Raw genomic sequence first — 19,306 nt, forward strand, 5'->3', positions numbered from 1 at the left:
TTGGTGATTGGGGACTGTGCTTTAGCCTCCTGCTCTCTACGCCCCTCTCTTTTAGTCCCCTCCCTCCACCCTCCTTCTTTCCATCAGACCTCCCTCCCTCTATGAGTCCCCCGCCTCTCTCTCCCCTCTCTCTATGAGTCCCCCGCCTCTCTCTCCCCTCCCTCTATGAGTCCCCCGTCTCTCTCTCCCCTCCCTCTATGAGTCCCCCGCCTCTCTCTCCCCTCCCTCTATGAGTCGCCCGTCTCTCTCTCCCCTCTCTCTATGAGTCCCCCGTCTCTCTCTCCCCTCTCTCTGTGAGTCCCCGCCTCTCTCTCCCCTCTCTTTGTGTCCCCCGCCTCTCTCTCCCCTCTCTTATGAGTCCCCCGCCTCTCTCTCCCCTCTCTTATGAGTCCCCCGCCTCTCTCTCCTCCCCTCTCTCTGAGTCCCCCGCCTCTCTCTCCCCTCTCTCTGAGTCCCCCGCCTCTCTCTCCCCTCTCTGTGAGTCCCCCGCCTCTCTCTCCCCTCTCTCTGAGTCCCCCGCCTCTCTCTCCCCTCTCTGTGAGTCCCCCGCCTCTCTCTCCCCTCTCTGAGTCCCCCGCCTCTCTCTCCCCTCTCTGTGAGTCCCCCGCCTCTCTCTCCCCTCTCTCTGAGTCCCCCGCCTCTCTCTCCCCTCTCTGTGAGTCCCCCGCCTCTCTCTCCCCTCTCTGTGAGTCCCCCGCCTCTCTCTCCCCTCTCTCTGTGAGCCCCCCACCTTTCTCTCCCCTCTCAGAGGGACAATAGGAGGAAGAGTGTTAGCCAGAGGGCAGGTTTACCTACGTGTTAGTTTAGCCCTGTTTATTTACACTAGTTTTCGTGTTACAGAGCATGAACAGTATGTGTGTGTGCCTGTCTGTTACAGTGTGTGTTTTAGTGTGTGTGTGTGTGTGTGTGTGTGTGTGTGTGTGTGTGTGTGTGTGTGTGTGTGTGTGTGTGTGTGTGTGTGTGTGCGTGTGCGTGTGTGCTCTCTCTCTCTCTCTCTCTCTCTCTTTCAGATCTTACAATATGTAAGTTCCCCTGGGTACCTCACCCTTCCACAGTTTCCCCTTGTTTTTGTCTTTGGTGTGTGTGTGTGTGTGTGTGTGTGTGTGTGTGTGTGTGTGTGTGTGTGTGTGTGTGTGTGTGTGTGTGTGTGTGTGTGTGTGTGTGTGTGTGTGTGTGTATGTATGTGTATTTGTTTGTGTGTGTGCGAGTGTGTGTGTGTGTGTGTGATTGGGGGAGAGTTCAAAGAATGTAACTTTGATTTCTCTTGATAGTAAAAAGTTAGTTTTACAACACACCATTTTGATGGTCAGGGTATTCATATTCAACCACGTTCCTCAGTGTGTAAATACTGTATATAAGCATGATAAGAGCAGCTCTGACTGTCTGACTGTGCATTGTAAACTCAAGTCATCGTGAAACATTAACAATCGTGAACCATTCACAAACGCACAGTGAACTAAGAACAGTCCATTCTGCTATAACCACAGTGATGCTTTGCTCTGTGTTAACCATTGGTAGTTTGTGTTAACCATTGGTAGTTTGTTGTTACCAAGTATTGGTGCTAACCGTGTGTTATTGGATGCTAGCATGCTAGTTAGCTACGGCGTCATAGGACACGGTGCACTGGGTGGGTTTCACGGAAGAATACTGTACCAAGTTATCTAGCTGAATAAACAAAGTTTGAGCCTATTCCTGGAAACATTGAACCCCTGTAGTTTACATCAATTATAATTTCTAAGTGGAAGTTGGAAAAGTTATATTTGAGTGTTTCAGTGAATGGTTAGTGAGGGAGGCCCTGCTCTCTCGCTTCCCCAGTTGTTTAGTTAATTTTCATTCCAATCTCCTTCGCATTAGCGTAGCCTCTCCTGTAGCCTGTCAACTATGTGTCTGTCTATCCCTGTTCTCTCCTCTCTGCACAGGCCACACAAACGCTTCACACCGCATGGCCGCTGCCACTATAACCTGGTGGTCCCAGCGCGCACGACCCACGTGGAGTTCCAGGTCTCCGGCAGCCTCTGGAACTGCCGGTCTGCGGCCAAAAAGGCAGAGTTCATCTCAGCCTATGCTACCCTCCAGTCCCTCGACATCTTGGCGCTGACGGAATCATGGATTACCACAGAAAACACTGCTACTCCTACTGCTCTCTTCTCTTCTGACCACGTGTTCTCGCATACCCCGAGAGCATCTGGTCAGCGGGGTGGTGGCACTGGAATCCTCACCTCTCCCAAGTGGACATTCTCTCTTTCTCCCCTGACCCATCTGTCTATCTCCTCCTTTGAATTCCATGCTGTCACAGTCACTAGCCCATTCAAGCTTAACATCCTTATCATTTATCGCCCTCCAGGTTCCCTTGGAGAGTTCATCAATGAGCTTGACGCCTTGATAAGCTCCTTTCCTGAGGATGGCTCACCCCTCACAATTCTGGGTGACTTTAACCTCCCTACGTCTACCTTTGACTAATTTCTCTCTGCCTCCTTTTTCCACTCCTCTCCTCTTTTGGCCTCACCCTCTCACCGTCCCCCCTACTCACAAGGCAGGCAATACGCTTGACCTCATCTTCACTAGATGCTGTTCTTCTACTAATCTCATTGCAACTCCCCTCCAAGTCTCCGACCACTACCTTGTATCCTTTTCCCTCTCGCTCTCCTCCAACACTACTCACTCTGCCCCTACTCAGATGGTATTGCGCTGTCGCAACCTTCGCTCTCTCTCTCCTGCTACTCTCTCCTCTTCCATCCTATCATCTCTTCCCTCTGCTCAAGCCTTCTCCAACCAATCTTCTGATTCTGCCTCCTCAACCCTCCTCTCCTCCCTTTCTGCATCCTTTGACTCTCTATGTCCCCTATCCTCCCGGTCGGCTCGGTCCTCCCCTCCTGCTCCGTGGCTTGACGACTCATTGCGAGCTCACAGAACAGGGCTCCGGGCAGCCGAGCAGAAATGGAGGAAAACTAGCCTCCCTGTGGACCTGGCATCTTTTCACTCCCTTCTCTCCACATTTTCTTCCTCTGTTTCTGCTGCTAAAGCCACTTTCTACCACTCTAAATTCCAAGCATCTGCTCTAACCCTAGGAAGCTCTTTGCCACCTTCTCCTCCCTCCTGAATCCTCCTCCCCCCCCCCCCCCCCCCTCCCTCTCTGCAGATGACTTTGTCAACCATTTTGAAAAGAAGGTTGACGACATCCGATCCTCGTTTGTTAAGTCAAACGACACCACTGGTCCTTCTCACATTGCCCTACCCTATGCTTAGACCTCTTTCTCCCCTCTCTCTCCAGATGAAATCTTGCGACTTGTGACGGCCGGCCGCCCAACAACCTGCCCGCTTGACCCTATCCCCTCCTCTCTTCTCCAGACCATTTCCGGAGACCTTCTCCCTTACCTCACCTCGCTCATCAACTCATCCTTGACCGCTGGCTACGTCCCTTCCCTCTTCAAGAGAGCGAGAGTTGCACCCCTTTTCAAAAAACCAACACTCAATCCCTACGATGTCAACAACTACAGACCAGTATCCCTTCTTTCTTTCCTCTCCAAAACTCTTGAGCGTGCCGTCCTTGGCCAGCTCTCTTGCTATCTCTCTCAGAATGACCTTCTTGATCCAAATCAGTCAGGTTTCAAGACTGGTCAATCAACTGAGACTGCTCTTCTCTGTGTCACTGAAGCTCTCCGCACTGCTAAAGCTAACTCTCTCTCCTCTGCTCTCATCCTTCTAGACCTATCTGCTGCCTTTGATACTGTGAACCATCAGATCCTCCTCTCCACCCTCTCCGAGTTGTGCATCTCCGGCGCGGCTCACTCTTGGATTGCGTCCTACCTGACAGGTCACTCCTAGCAGGTGGCGTGGCGAGAATCCGTCTCCGCACCACGTGCTCTCACCACTGGTGTCCCCCAGGGCTCTGTTCTAGGCCCTCTCCTATTCTCGCTATACACCAAGTCACTTGGCTCTGTCATATCCTCACATGGTCTCTCCTATCATTGCTACGCAGACGACACACAACTAATCTTCTCCTTTCCCCCATCTGATAACCAGGTGGCAAATCGCATCTCTGCATGTCTGGCAGACATATCAGTGTGGATGACGGATCACCATCTCAAGCTGAACCTCGGCAAGATGGAGCTGCTCTTCCTCCCGGGGAAGGACTGCCCGTTCCATGATCTCGCCATCATGGTTGACAACTCCATTGTGTCCTCCTCCCAGAGTGCTAAGAGCCTTGGCGTGACCCTGGACAACACCCTGTCGTTCTCGGCTAACATCAAGGCGGTGACCCGATCCTGTAGGTTCATGCTCTGCAACATTTGCAGAGTACGACCCTGCCTCACACAGGAAGCGGCGCAGGTCCTAATCCAGGCACTTGTCATCTCCCGTCTGGATTACTGCAACTCGCTGTTGGCGGGGCTCCCTGCCTGCACCATTAAACCCCTACAACTCATCCAGAACGCCGCAGCCCGTCTGGTGTTCAACCTTCCCAAGTTCTCTCACGTCACCCCGCTCCTCCTCACACTCCACTGGCTTCCAGTTGAGGCTCGCATCTGCTACAAGACCATGGTGCTTGCCTACGGACCTGTGAGGGGAACGGCACCTCCGTACCTTCAGGCTCTGATCAGTCCCTACACCCAAAGAAGGGCACTGCGTTCATCCACCTCTGGCCTGCTGGCCCCCCTACCTCTGCGGAAGCACAGTTCCCGTTCAGCCCAGTCAAAACTGTTCGCTGCTCTGGCACCCCAATGGTGGAACAAGCTCCCTCACAACGCCAGGACAGCGGAGTCAATCACCACCTTCCGGAGACACCTGAAACCCCACCTCTTTAAGGAATACCTGGGATAGGATTAAGTAATCCTTCTAACCCCGCCCCCCAAAAAAAGATATAGATGTACTATTGTAAAGTGGTTGTTCCACTGGATATCATAAGGTGAATGCACCAATTTGTAAGTCGCTAAGAGCGTCTGCTAAATTACGTAAATGTAAATGTTAACCCTGATCAGCTCAGAGTGTGTGTGTGTGTGTGTGTGTGTGGGTGTGTGTGTGTGTGTGTGTGTGTGTGTGTGTGTGTGTGTGTGTGTGTGTGTGTGTGTGTGTGTGTGTGTGTGTGTGTGTGTGTGTGTGTGTGTGTGTGTGTGTGTGTGTGTGTGTGAGGAGAGGGTGTGTGTCTCACATTGTCGATGATGTTGTAGACTTTGTGTGCCGCTCCCCGGGCACTGGCAAAGGCCTGGACATTAGGAGAAGTCTGTCCCATGGCAAACGCCCCGATCAACACTGTGAAGAACACCTACAGGACACAAATAAACATCAGTGTGTGTGTGTGTGTGTGTGTGTGTGTGTGTGTGTGTGTGTGTGTGTGTGTGTGTGTGTGTGTGTGTGTGTGTGTGTGTGTGTGTGTGTGTGTGTGGTTAACTATAGTAAAAAAAACTCAGGACATTCTGTTAGTCCCTACAAGTTCAAATGTTATTTCTAGTGGGGTTTAGGGTTAAGGTTAGTGTCACAACGTCTACAGAAGGTGGCGCCTCTCCCTGTTCGGGCGGAGCTCGGCGGTCATCGTCGCCGGCCTACTAGCTGCCACCGATCTCCTTTTCATTTTCATTTGGTGATGTCTGTTTTATGTTAGCACCTGTTTTGTGTTAGTTCATTAGTAGGGGTATTTAGTCTGTCTGTTTTGGTTTGGGATTGTGCAGGATTATTTGTGTCATTTTATTGTAGGTTGAGGATTTGAGTTTTCCTCTGCCGTTCGGGGTTTAGGCATACGGGTTTTGCTGGGCTGCGTCCCGACTCGGTTTAGGGTTCTTGCCTGTAGCTGGATTTTGTACCCTGCCTTATATTTACGTCACTTTAAGACTGTGTTCATTAAACGTGTATTTTCCACGTACCCGAGTCTCCTGCGCCTGACTTCACCCCTCCTGCATGTTAGAGTTGCATGACTGTTAGAATTAGTGTTAAGGTTAGAATTAGGTTTAGGGTTAGGAGCTAGGATTAATTCTAGGGTTAGGAGCTAGGGTTAGTTCTAGGGTTAGAAGCTAGTCGTTAGGGTTAGAGTTAATATTAGGTTTTGGGGTTAAGGTTAGGGCTAGGGTTAGGGGTTAGGGAAAATAAGATTTTGAATGAGACTGAATTGTGTATCCCCACTAGGTTAGTTATACAAGACTGTGTGTGTTTGTGTGTGTGTGTATGTGTGTATGTGTGTGTACTCACGGTGAGGACAGTTCCAATGGTGTATTCTCCAGATAGGATGAGTGTGCTGCCGTACCAGAAGGACAGAGCGTAGGACAAGTAGATCATCAGAAAGGTGAAGCCCATGGCGATGTTAGCAGAGATGGCTTTACGGATCCCCATGTTCTTAGCATCCTCCAGGTTTTTCTGGTACCTGTGGTACAAAACAACACACACACACACACACACACACACACACACAGGAATTGAAAGAGAGCGAGAAACACAGAGAGACAGAGGGAATGAGAGGGAAATACAGAGTGAGACAGAGGGAATGAGAATGAGAGAGAGAGAGAGAGAGAGAGAGAGAGAGAGAGAGAGAGAGAGAGAGAGAGAGAGATGGTATACATATACAAACACACCACACTAATCCAATTATCCTCCTCACTGATGGTTTTACACAGAGTGGTGTGGACTGGTCTATCCACTTATAGAACAATAACAACTACTGACTCTGCTCAGGCTAATGGTCTTCACAGCAGCAACAAGTCCTTTAGGAACATTATCCTGGTGACCCGTCTGTTGCCTTAGTTACCGCTCCTTTAACGTTAGCAAAAAGTCTCCATTCTACCCCCCCCCTCTCTCTCACACACACCTGGTTATCTCCTTCTGTTGTCCACCGAAGGCGAAGACTGTTCTGACAGAAGAGATCACCTCCTCAGCCACGGCTCCAGCTTTAGCATAAGCACTCTGCTCCAGGGATGTGAAGGACGTCAGTACCTAGAGACACACAACGGAGAAAGACAGTCAAGAGAGGTGTGTGTGTGTGTGTGTGTGTGTGTGTGTGTGTGTGTGTGTGTGTGTGTGTGTGTGTGTGTGTGTGTGTGTGTGTGTGTGTGTGTGTGTGTGTGTGTGTGTGTGTGTGTGTGTGTGAGGCCCACCTTGCTGAATATAAAAGCGGAGAAGCCCAGCACAGGGCTGACAGCCAGGATGACCAGGGTGAGCTTCCATCCTTTGCTGAAGCCGATGATGAAGGAAGCGATGAAGGTGGTGAAGGACTGGATCAACATGCCCACCTTGTCACCTATCCCCTCGTTGATCTTATAGATGTCACTGTGGAGGAGAGGAAATACAGAATAAAACACACTCACATACATACACTCACACACACATACACTCACACACACATACACTCACACACACATACACATACACTCACATACACATACACTCACATACACACTCACATACACACACACATGCAGTCACATACACTCACATACAGACACACATACACTCACATACACACACATACACTCACATACACTCACATATACTCACACACACATACACTCACGTACACACACATGCACACACACATATACACTCACATACACACACACTCACATACACTCACATACATTCACATACACACACAAATACATGCAAACACACGTACATACACACACACACATACATACACACACATACACACACACGCATGTGCACACTCCCCATATTTGATTGAACAGGGCTGTTTAAATCCTGAAGCTACATCCAGATGGTATCAATGTAAAAACACCTTCCCCTATAGACACCAATCCATTCCTATAGGAGCTCCTCACTCTGTTAGGCGTGTGTTCAGTTCTCCCGTCTCGTTGATGTCGAACCAGCCGATCTCCTGCTGCATGATGCAGTGGAAGAAGAGCTTCCTGAGGCGTTTGACCTGCCTGCCTGCCGCCAGGGTCCAGAAGGCCACCTGCATGTAGGCTGCTACCAACACCACCGCACCCATTATAGAGTAGTAGATAGCATGGCTGGAATACAGACATACAGCTGGTCAACACACACACATCCAGACATACAAAACCTTAATGATGGTTTGGAGATAATTGGGGCACAGAGGTACATTTTAGAGAATAATGACTTTGTAAACATGACGGTGACACAGGGCATTACGTGACTGTATGTGTGTTTACATTACACAGGTGAATCTATACGCATAAATCTATACAAAATACCATCCATTATGGAGTAAATAGCAAGGGTACTGAGGCACAAAGGCAGAGAGGTAAAGGTGATCTCTTGAATATGCCATTTGACATTACAATTTATTTTATAGGGAAGTAGCTCCTTATCTGGGACCGGATCTTTAAATTCTGAGGCTCTGTATCCGTTCACATATCTGACATATGTCAAATCGGTGTGTTTCAACGTTCTGTGGTTCAAAATAAAAGAAGGTCCTACACAATCCTACCCTATGACATCATTAATGTCACGCCTGCTCCCGCTCTCCCTGTCAGGCGCTCATTATGCGCAGCAGCGCTCATTGGACTCACCTGGACTCCTTCCCTTTGTTGATTGCCCTGTCTATAACTGTCTGCTTCCCCGTGTGTTCCCTGTGTCTGCATTAATGTCGTTGTGTGTTCCTGTCCAGACGCTGTCCTGTCCTGTTCCATGTTCGTGGTTAATTAAATGTTCACTCCCTGTACCTGCTTCTCGTCCCAGGCGTCAATCCTTACAATTAATATAATTAAAAGTAAACACACAGTGATTTTGTCACGCCCTGACCATAGATTGCCGTTTATTTTATATTTTTGGGGTTAGGTCAGGGTGTGATGTGGGGTGGGCATTCTATGCCTTTCTATGTTTTCTATTTCTTTGTGTTGAGCCGAGTATGGTTCCTAATCAGAGGCAGCTGTTTATCGTTGTCTCTGATTAGGAATCATACTTAGGCAGCCCTTTTTTCACCCTTTAGTTGTGGGATCTTGTTTTTGTATTGCTCAGAGAAGCCTGCAGAACGTGACGTTCAGTTTTTCTTTGTTTATTGTTTTGATTGAGTGTTCTGAGTTAAATAAATTATAAATATGAACACTTACCACGTTGCACCTTGGTCAACTTCTTACGAAGAACGTCACAGATTTTCCAAACCTGCAACGAGTTTCAAGCCCGGGGGAAGTGCAATTGTCCTGCTACCCGCTTCATCTCATTGTGTTTACTTTTAATGACATCATTTTTTAAGATCTTTTATCTTATCTTTTTAACCACAGGACATAGAAACACTGTTTTCACATACAGTGCCTTCAGAAAGTATTTAGGCCCTTGACTTTTTCCACATTTTGTTACTTTACAGCCTTATTCTAAAATGGGTTAAAAAAAGACAATTCCTCAGAAATCTACACACAATACCCCATAATGACTAAGCTAAAACAGTTTTTTTGAAATTATTGCAAATTTATTAAAAAAAAACAAAAAACAGAAATACCTCATTTACATAAGTATTCAGATCCTTTGCTATGAGACTTGAAATTGAGCTCAGGTGCATCCAGTTTCCATTGATCATCCTTGAGATGTATTTACAACTTGATTGGAGTCCACTTGTGGTAAATTCAATTGATTGGACATGATTTGGAAAGGCACACACCAGTCTATATAAGGTCCCACAGTTGACAGTGCATGTCAGAGGAAAAACCAAGCCATGAGGTCGAAGGAATTGTCCATAGAGCTCCGAGACACGATTTTGTTGAGGCGCAGATCTGGGGAAGGGTACCAAAACATTTTTGCAGCATTGAAGGTCCTCAAGAAGATGGTGGCCTCGATCATTCTTAAATGGAAGAAGTTTGGAACCACCAAGACTCTTCCTAGAGCGGGACACCTGGCCAAACTGAGCAATCGGGGGAGAAGAGCCTTGGTCAGGGAGGTGGTCACTCTGACAGAGCTCTAGAGTTCTTCTGTGGATATTGGAGAACCTTCCAGAAGGACAACCATCTCTGCAGCACTCCACCAATCAGGCCTTTATGGTAGAGTGGCCAGACGGAAGCCACTCCTCAGTAAAAGACACATGACAGCCCACTTGCAGTTTGCCAAAAGGCACCTAAAGACTCTCAGACCATGGGAAACAAGATTCTCTGGTCTGCATCACTGCCTGGTATGGCAACTGCTCGACCTCCGACCGCAAGGCCCTGTAGAGGGTATTGAGTACGGCCCAGTACATCACCGGGGCCAAGCTTCCTGCCATCCAAGACCTCTTTTAAAAAAATGTATTTACATTCACATTTTAGTCATTTGGCAGACACTCTTATCCACAGCAACTTACAGTAGTGAATGCATACATTTCATTTCATGCATTTTTTTGTACTGGCCCCCCGTGGGAATCGAACCCACAACCCTGGCGTTGCACACGCCATGCTGTACCAACTGAGCCACAGTGAAGGACAATTGAGAACAAGTTCTCATTTACAACTGCGACCTGGCCAAGATAAAACAAAGCAGTGCAACAAAAATAACAACACAGAGTTACACATAAACAAACGTACAGTCAATAATACAATAGAAAAATCTATGTACAGTGTGTGCAAATGTAGAAGATTAGGGAGGAAAGGCAATAAATAAGCCATAGAGGCGAAATAATTACAATTTAGCATTAACACTGGAGTGATAAATGTGCAGATGATGATGTGCAAGTAGAGATACTGGGGTGCAAAAGAGCAAGAAGATAAATAACAATATGGGGATGATAGTGGGTGTGGTAGTTGGGTGTGCTATTTACAGATTGGCTGTATTCAGGTACAGTGATCGGTAAGCTGCTCTGACAGCTGATGCTTAAAGTTAGAGAGGGAGATATAAGTGTCCAGCTTCACTGATTTTTGAAATTCGTTCCAGTCATTAGCAGTAGAGAACTGGAAGGAAAGGCGGCCAAAGGAAGTGTTGGCTTTGGGGATGACCAGTGAAATATACCTGCTGGAGCGCGTGCTACGGGTGGGTGCTGCTATGGTGACCAGTGAGCTGAGATAAGGCAGGGCTTTACCTAGCAAAGACTTATAGATGACCTGGAGCCATTGGGTTTGGCGACGAATATGTAGCGAGGGCCAGCCAACGAGAGCATACAGGTCGCAGTGGTGGGTAGTATTTGTGGCTTTGGTGACAAAATGGATGGCACTGTGATAGACTACATCCAGTTTTCTGAGTAGAGTGTTGGAGGCTATTTTGTAAATGACATCGCCGAAGTCAAGTATCGGTAGGATAGTCAGTTTTATGAGGGTATGTTTGGCAGCATGAGTGAAGGAGGCTTTGTTTGCGAAATATGAAGCCGATTCTAGATTTAATTTTGGATTGGAGATGCTTAATATGAGTCTGGAAGGAGAGTTTACAGTCTAACCAGACACCTAGGTATTTGTAGTTGTCCACATATTCTAAGTCAGAACCGTCCATAGCAGTGATGCTAGTCGGGCGGGTGGGTGTGGGCAGCAATCGGTTGAAGAGCATGCATTTAGTTTTACTAGCATTTAAAAGCAGTTGGAGGCCTCAGAAGGAGTGTTGTTTGGCATTTAAGCTCATTTGGAGGTTTGTTAACACAGTGTCCAAAGAAGGGCCAGATGTATACAGAATGGTGTCGTCTCCATAGAGGTGGATCAGAGAATCACCAGCAGCAAGAGCGACATCATTGATATATACAGAGAAAAGAGTCGGCCCGAGAATTGAACCCTATGGCACCACCATAGAGACTGCCAGAGGTCTGGACAACAGGCCCTCCGATTTGACACACTGTACTCTATCTGAGAAGTAGTTGGTGAACCAGGTGAGGCAGTCATTTGAGAAACCAAGGCTATTGAGTCTGCCGATAAGAATGCGATGATTGACAGAGTCGAAAGTCTTGGCCAGGTCAATGAAGACGGCTATCTTTTATCAATGGCGGTTATGATATTGTTTAGGACCTTGAGCGTGGCTGAGGTGCACCCATGACCAGCTCGGAAACCAGATTGCATAGTGGTGTCACGCCCTGACCGTAGAGAGTCTTTTTATTTCTCTATTTGGGTAGGTCAGGGTGTGATTTGGGTGGGAATTCTAGATTATGTATATCTACTGGAGACCAGCGCTCCTGGTCTAGAGTACGCCTCCTCGGTCCAGGATATCTTGCGCCGGCTCTATGCACTGTGTCGCCAGTGCGCCTTCACAGCCCAGTGTGTCTTGTGCCAGCGCCCCGCACTTGCCGGGGGGCATCCAGCCAGGACGGGTTGTGCCAACCCTACGCTCCAGACCTCCAGTGCGCCTCCACGGCACAGTATATCCTGTGCCTGCTCCACGCACCCGGCCTCCAGTGCGTCTCTCCAGCCTGGTAAGCCCTGTGCCTGCTCCACGCAACAGGTTTCCAGTGCATCTCCCCAGTCCGGTGAGACCTGTTCCAGCTCCACGTACTAGGCCTCCAGTGTGTCTCCCCAGCCTGGTAAGCCCTGTGGCAGCTCCACGCACCAGGCTGCTAGTACGTCTCCTCAGTCCGATGAGACCTGTTCCGGCTCCACGTACGAAGCCTCCGGTGATGATCCATGGTCCGAAGCCTCCTGTGATGATCCATGGCACGAAGCCTCCAGTGATGATCCATGGCCCGGAGCCTGTAATGATGATCCATGGCAAGAAGCCTCCAGTGATAATCCATGGCCCGGAGCCTCCAGTGATAATCCATGGCACGAAGCCTCCAGTGATGATCCATGGCCCGGAGCCTGTAGTGATGATCCATGGCACGAAGCCTCAAGTGATAATCCATGGCCCGGAGCCTCCAGTGATAATCGATGGCACGAAGCCTCCAGTGATAATCCATGGCCTGGAGCCTCCAGTGATGATCCATGGCACGAAGCCTCCAGTGAAGATCCATGGCCCGGAGCCTGTAGTGATGATCCATGGCACGGAGCCTGCCGCAAGGGTCCCTGGTCCGGAGCCTGCAACGTGGGTCCCCAGTCCGGAGCCTCCAGCGACTGTCCCCAGTCCGGAGCTTCCAGCGACGGTCCGCAATTCCAGAGTCTCCAGCGACGGTCTGCAGTCCAAAGTCTCCAGCGGCGGTCTGCAGTCCAGAGTCTCCAGTGGAGGTCTGCAGTCCAGAGTCTCCAGCGGCGGTCTGCAGTCCAGAGTCTCCAGCGGAGGTCTGCAGTCCAGAGTCTCCAGCGGCGGTCTGCACGGTCCGGAGCTTCCGGCGACGATCCACGGTCCGGGTCCTCCGGCGACGATCCACGGTCCGGAGCTCTCAGCGACGAACCCCAAAATAGAGTCGCCACCAAGGATGGCAGATCCGCAAGCAGAGCGGGGTCTACGTCCCGCACCGGAGCCGCCACCGAGGCTAGATGCCCACCCGGACCCTCCCCTATTGAGTCATTTTTCGCGTCCGGAGTCCGCACCTTTTGGTGGGAGGCAGGGGGGTGGGGGTACTGTCACGCCCTGACCATAGAGAGACTTTTTATTTCTCTATTTGGGTAGGTCAGGGTGTGATTTGGGTGGGCATTCTAGATTATGTATATCTATGATTTGTATTTCTATGTTGGCCTGATATGGTTCCCAATCAGAGGCAGCTGTCTTTCATTGTCTCTGATTGGGGATCATATTTAGGCAGCCTTTTCCCACTAGGTTTTTGTGGGATCTTGTTTTTTGTATAGCTGCTTTGAAGCCTGCAGAACTTTACGTTTGTTTTTGTATTTTCTTTGTTTTGCCGGTGTTCATCTAATAAAGGTAAAGATGTACACTTACCACGCTGCACCTTGGTCTCATTCTTACGACGAACGTAACAAGTGGAGAAGGTACGGTGGGATTCAAAATGGTTGGTGATCTGTTTGTTAACTTGGCTTTCGAAGACCTTAGAAAGGCAGGGCAGGATGGATATAGGTCTATAACAGTTTGGGTCTAGAGTGTCTCCCCCTTTGAAGAGGGGGATGACCATGGCAGCTTTCCAATCTTTGGGGATCTCAGACGATACAAAAGAGAGGTTGAACAGGCTAGTAATAGGGGTTGCAACAATTTCTGCGGATAATTTTAGAAAGAGAGGGTCCAGATTGTCTAGCCCAGCTAATTTGTAGGGATCCAGATTTTGCAGCTCTTTCAGAACATCAGCTGTCTGGATTTGGGTGAAGGAGAAGCAAGGGGGGTGCTTGGGAAAGTTGCTGCAGGGGGTGCAGAGCTGTTGGCCAGGGTAGGGGTAGCCAGGTGGAAAGCATGGCCAGCCATAGAAAAATGCTTATTGAAATTATCGATTATCGTAGATTTATCGGTGGTGACAGTGTTTCCTAGCCTCAGTGCAGTGGGCAACTGGGAGGAGGTGCTCTTATTCTCCATGGACTTTACAGTGTCCCAAAACTTTTTGGAATTAGTGCTACAGGATGCAAATTTCTGTTTGAAAAAGCTAGCCTTAGCTTTCGTAAGTCCCAGTCTACACCAGGCGGTGTCAGAGGAAGGCCCTAAAAATTGTCAAAGACTCCAGCCACCCTAGTCATAGATTGTTCTCTCTGCTACTGCACCGCAAGCGGTACTGGAACGCCAAGTCTAGCTCCAAGAGGCTTACACCACCAAGCCATAAGACCACTGAACAGCTAATCAGATGGCTACCCAGACTATTTGCATTACCCCCTCCCCTCACTCTACGCTGCTGCTACTCTCTGTTATTATCTATGCATAGTCACTTTAATAACTCTACCTACATGTACATATTCAGCGTATGTGACAAATTAAATTTGATTTGATGTAACCAAGATTGAACTCTTTGGCCTGAATGCCAAGCGTCACGTCTGGAGGAAACCTGGCACCATCTCTACGGTGAAGCATGGTGGTGGCAGCATCATGCTGTGGGGATGTTTTTCAGCAGCAGGGACTGGGAGACTAGTCTGGATTGAGGCAAAGATGACGGAGCAAATTACAGAGAGATCCTTAATGAAAACCTGCTCCAGAGCGCTCAGGACCTCAGACTGGGGCGAAGATTCCCCTTCCAACAGGACAACGACCCTAAGCACACAGCCAAGCCCGGACTTGAACCCGATCAAACGTCTCTGGAGAGACCTGAAAATAGCTGTGCAGCAACGCTCCCCATCCAATCTGACAGAGCTTTAGAGGATCTGCAGAGAAGAATGGGAGAAACTCCCCAAGCTTGTAACGTCATACCCAAGAAGACTTGAAGCTGTAATCATTTTCAAAGGTGCTTCAACAAAGTACTGAGTAAATGGTGTGAGTACTTATGTGAATGTGATATTTCAGTGAAATATTTTTATAAATTAGAAAACATTTCTAAAAAACAGTTTTTTCTTTGTCATTATGGGGTATTGTGTGTAGACTGACGAGGGGATTATTTTTTTTTTAATACATTTTAAAATAAGCCTGTAACTTAACAAAATGTGGAAAAAGTCAGGGGGTCTGAATACTTTCCGCATGTAGACACTGGTATGGTGCTGGAGATAATGAATAGGAGGTTGAAAAGTGGTGGAATTGCCCTTTAACTATGCAGTTCACCCTGTCTAGGTTATGAAAATAGATTAAGTCCAAGTTCCCGTGAGATACTGTGAGAATTTGGAGCCTCTGAAATAAATCCGGTCAAAGATCAGGAACTACTCCCTTCTTGGTAAACTGAAATATCATTGAGTCTTAGCCTCACCCCGTCATCTCCTCTCCCAGAGTGGTGTTGGAAACAGGGAACGTGATGTCTAGAGCAGGAAAAGATGTGACAGTTAGACAGTTAAAGGGCAATTCCAACACTTTTCAACCTCATGTTCATTATCTCCAACACCAAACCACTGTCTATATGTGAAAACAGCCTGTTTCTATGATCAGTGGTTAAAAAGACAAGAAGAAAGGTCCTAAAAAATTGTTATCTGTGACAAAAAACAGTGATTTTCAAAACCTGCAATGAGTTTCTAGCCAGAGGGTATTTTCTTGCTTCCCGCATCACCTCACATCTCATATTGTTTGAAAATCACTGTTTTTTTAAAAATGTTTTAGCTTTTTATGATGTCATCAGGTATAACTATTTAACTTCATATTTTTTCCCCAAAAAATTTTGAAATGCGTCGTTTTCACATGTAGGCACTGGTATTGCGTTGGAGATTAAAATTAGGTTGAAAAGTGGTGGCGTTGTCCTTTAAGAGTGCATGAGTGAGTGTGTGTGTGTGTGTGTGTGTGTGTGTGTGTGTGTGTGTGTGTGTGTGTGTGTGTGTGTGTGTGTGTGTGTGTGTGTGTGTGTGTTTGCATGCGTGTTTGCGTGCATGCTTGTGCGTGTGTATGTTTGCGTGCATGCTTGTGTGTGTGTGTGTGTGTGTGTGTGTGTGTGTGTGTGTGTGTGTGTGTGTGTGTGTGTGTGTGTGTGTGTGTGTGTGTGTGTGTGTGTGTGTGTGTGTGTGCATGCTTTTGTGTGTGTATATTTGCGTGCATGCTTGTGTGTGTGTGTGTGTGTGTGTGTGTGTGTGTGTGTGTAGGGACTGACTCACTGGTGAAGTTATTCTGTGTCTGTATGGAGTCTTCTATGAAGCTGTCAGTCATGTCCCCAAAGACGATACACATGAGAGGGAGGACCGTTCCATTAACCATAGCCATGATGGTCCCCAGCACAATCATCCACCTGTCCCAACCATCAGCAAACCTGAACTATAGAGGCATGGGGGAAGAGGAGCGAGAGTGAGGGGCAGGGTGGGGATATGAGGAAAGTGAGAGATTGGGAAGGAGAGAGAGAAAGGGAGTGAGAAGGGGCAGGGGAGAGGGAAGGGGAGAAAGAATTAAAGAGGGGAAGGAAAGTGGAGAGGAAAAGGGACAGAGATGGACAGATGAGCAGAGAGAGAAAGAGAACATATGAAGGTAATGAATGCTCTGAGTCATTTTGTATGTAGAACTCCAGTATGTTTCTCCAGTGGTAGAGGCTCCTAACCAGAGGAAATTTAACCTTCTGCTATTCTACTGGGCCAGCAGGGGACCAGAAGAAATTCAACCTTCCGCTAAACTACTGGCCCAGTGTAACGGTGTAGGTTCCGTCCCTCTCTTCGCCCCAACCTGGGCTCGAACCAGGGACTCTTGCACACATCAACAACTGACACCCACGAAGCATCGTTACCCATCGCGCCACAAAAGCCACGGCCCTTGCAATGCAAGGGGAAACCCTACTTCAAGTCTCAGAGCGAGTGACGTCACCGATTTAAACGCTATTAGCGCGCACCACCGCTAACTAACTAGCCATTTCACATTTCACACCAGCAGGGGTCCAGAGGAAATTCAAACTTCAGCTAATCTACTGGGCCAGCAGGGGACCAGAGGAAATTCAACCTTCAGCTAATCTACTGGCCCAGCAGGGGACCAGAGGAAATTCAACCTTCAGCTATTCTACGGCCCAGCAGGGGACCAGAGGAAATTCAACCTTCAGCTATTCTAATGGCCCAGCAGGGGACCAGAGGAAATTCAAACTTCAGCTATTCTACTGGCCCAGCAGGGGACCAGAGGAAATTCAACCTTCAGCTATTCTACTGGCCCAGCAGGGGACCAGAGGAAATTCAACCTTCAGCTATTCTACTGGGCCAGCAGGGGCCCAGAGGAAATTCAACCTTCAACTATTCTACTGGCCCAGCAGGGGACCAGAGGAAATTCAACCTTCAGCTATTCTACTGGCCCAGCAGGGGACCAGAGGAAATTCAACCTTCAGCTATTCTACTGGCCCAGCAGGGGACCAGAGGAAATTCAACCTTCAGCTATTCTATTGGCCCAGCAGGGGACCAGAGGAAACAGACCACTCCCCAACCCCCCCTATTTCCACATTCATGTCTGATCTGGGTTCCAACTTTACACGCATGCAAGCACGTTGCACGCACACATTCACTTGCAGGCACACAGTCACATGCACACACCTTCGCACAACCACCCACCCATACACACACACACACACACACACACACACACACACACACACACAAATAATACCTCAGGGCCCTGATAATAAATAGTTTACAGCGTGTAAAGCTGGAGAAGTATGTGACAGTTTGTCTAGGCTACTCACCAGAGCTATGGCGCCAATCATCGGCATCTTTGGCTCTTTCTCCTTTTCTCCCTTTTTCTCTTCATCTTTATCCTCTCTAGAAGAGACAGAATATCTACAACATCATTTTATAAATCAATTGTATATTATAATCTTTAAACTTTAAAAACGGTAGATAAAGTTATTAAGTTATTGAGTTAGTTAACTCATGAACTAGACCGTAATTCCAATGAAGGAATAATAACACAAGTCGATATTATACTGACTATAGAAACAATTGTTGGCAAAATACAAACACCCAAAGACAACATTATCAGCATAGCACCTAAATATTTACCCAATGTCTCCGTTTTGCTCAATCTTGACTTTGGCCAAGGCTATCTCGTCCTTCTTGCTCATGTCTGGGTCTTATGGCATGTAGGAAACATACAGACAGGTACAACCGTACAGGTGAGATCGCAAAGACGTATAACGGTAAGATATTTAAGCGTCCTCAAGAGTCTGGGGAAAGACAAACTTTGACACCTGCAATAAAGTATTTAAGGGGCTAACCCACAGGCTAAACTCATCATGGGCGTGCGTGCGAATTCATTGTTTAAACGATAACGAACTGGTTGCATGATACTGACTCCGGTTTATAACATCTTGACCACAGAACTAGAATGAGATTATATTTCTATGGGCTGGACTGGGTAGTGAATTAACACCCTCAATATGCCCCAGAAGTCTACTTCATATTTATTAAGCCTACTTTTGAAATAGTTTTGTGGTATAGACTATAGTCTAGACTTGTCTTGTAGGCTATTAGAAAAAGCAGTTGACATTACAAAGTGTAACGGTCGAGCACATTAGAAATACATAATGATTGTTAGATAAACTCACCGATTCTTTCCCGCCACCCCGCACAGGACCTCTCTCTTCCCTCGTTTCTATTTTTGACAATAGTTGGTCCACTATCGGTGCTTACCCCCCCAGCTCCGGTGCTGTCCTCTCTTTATCTACCTCTGTTTCGTTCTCACAATAGAGAAACGAGGCAGCAGCTCTTCTCTTATATCATAGTTACACCGCGGTGACATCATTTACTGCCGCGTGCCGCCCCTGCTCAAATCACACCTTCTGATGTCCATCAAACGTCTGTCTGTCCTTGACTTCGACGTCAGGAGCTGCTTTAAGGGAGGCGACAATGACCTATAGGGTTATGGCTGAGTGTGTGTCTGTGTAACTTACATTAGATACCGAACATGGCCATCTCATGTTGTCGCTATTTGAGACAACCAACGCTACTCTACAAAAGTGATATTATTTTTCTCTCTCACAACATCGTGAACCAGCAGTGGGCATCCATATAGCCATATAGCATCCATATGTCCAATCTCTTATAAAGAATGGAGAGCCTACCAGTTCAGCAAAATG

General features: G+C 47.9%; 1 protein-coding gene across 2 annotated transcripts in view; it reads right to left on the minus strand.

Moving 5' to 3' along the window:
- LOC106597751 (ATP-dependent translocase ABCB1) overlaps nucleotides 1–18,925 on the minus strand; it is a 35,260-nt gene extending 16,335 nt beyond the window's left edge. The window contains exons 1-10 of one of the 2 annotated variants that reach the window (XM_045698466.2): nucleotides 18,776–18,925; nucleotides 18,231–18,300; nucleotides 17,915–17,990; nucleotides 16,365–16,521; nucleotides 15,536–15,584; nucleotides 7,761–7,952; nucleotides 7,077–7,248; nucleotides 6,791–6,915; nucleotides 6,178–6,349; nucleotides 5,147–5,260 (exon numbers count right to left, since the gene is read on the minus strand). In XM_045698466.2, the coding sequence (XP_045554422.2) occupies nucleotides 5,147–5,260; nucleotides 6,178–6,349; nucleotides 6,791–6,915; nucleotides 7,077–7,248; nucleotides 7,761–7,952; nucleotides 15,536–15,584; nucleotides 16,365–16,521; nucleotides 17,915–17,990; nucleotides 18,231–18,292 (1,119 nt within the window). In that variant the 5' untranslated portion in view covers nucleotides 18,293–18,300; nucleotides 18,776–18,925. Of the gene's footprint in view, nucleotides 1–5,146; nucleotides 5,261–6,177; nucleotides 6,350–6,790; nucleotides 6,916–7,076; nucleotides 7,249–7,760; nucleotides 7,953–15,535; nucleotides 15,585–16,364; nucleotides 16,522–17,914; nucleotides 18,009–18,230; nucleotides 18,301–18,775 lie in introns of both variants that reach the window. The other variant, XM_082960309.1, reaches the window with a different exon arrangement.
- Between the last annotated feature and the right edge of the window lie 381 nt (nucleotides 18,926–19,306).

Source organism: Salmo salar, chromosome 02, assembly GCF_965601325.2.
Source record: "Salmo salar chromosome 02, fSalSal1, whole genome shotgun sequence".
Lineage (NCBI taxonomy): Eukaryota > Metazoa > Chordata > Actinopteri > Salmoniformes > Salmonidae > Salmo > Salmo salar.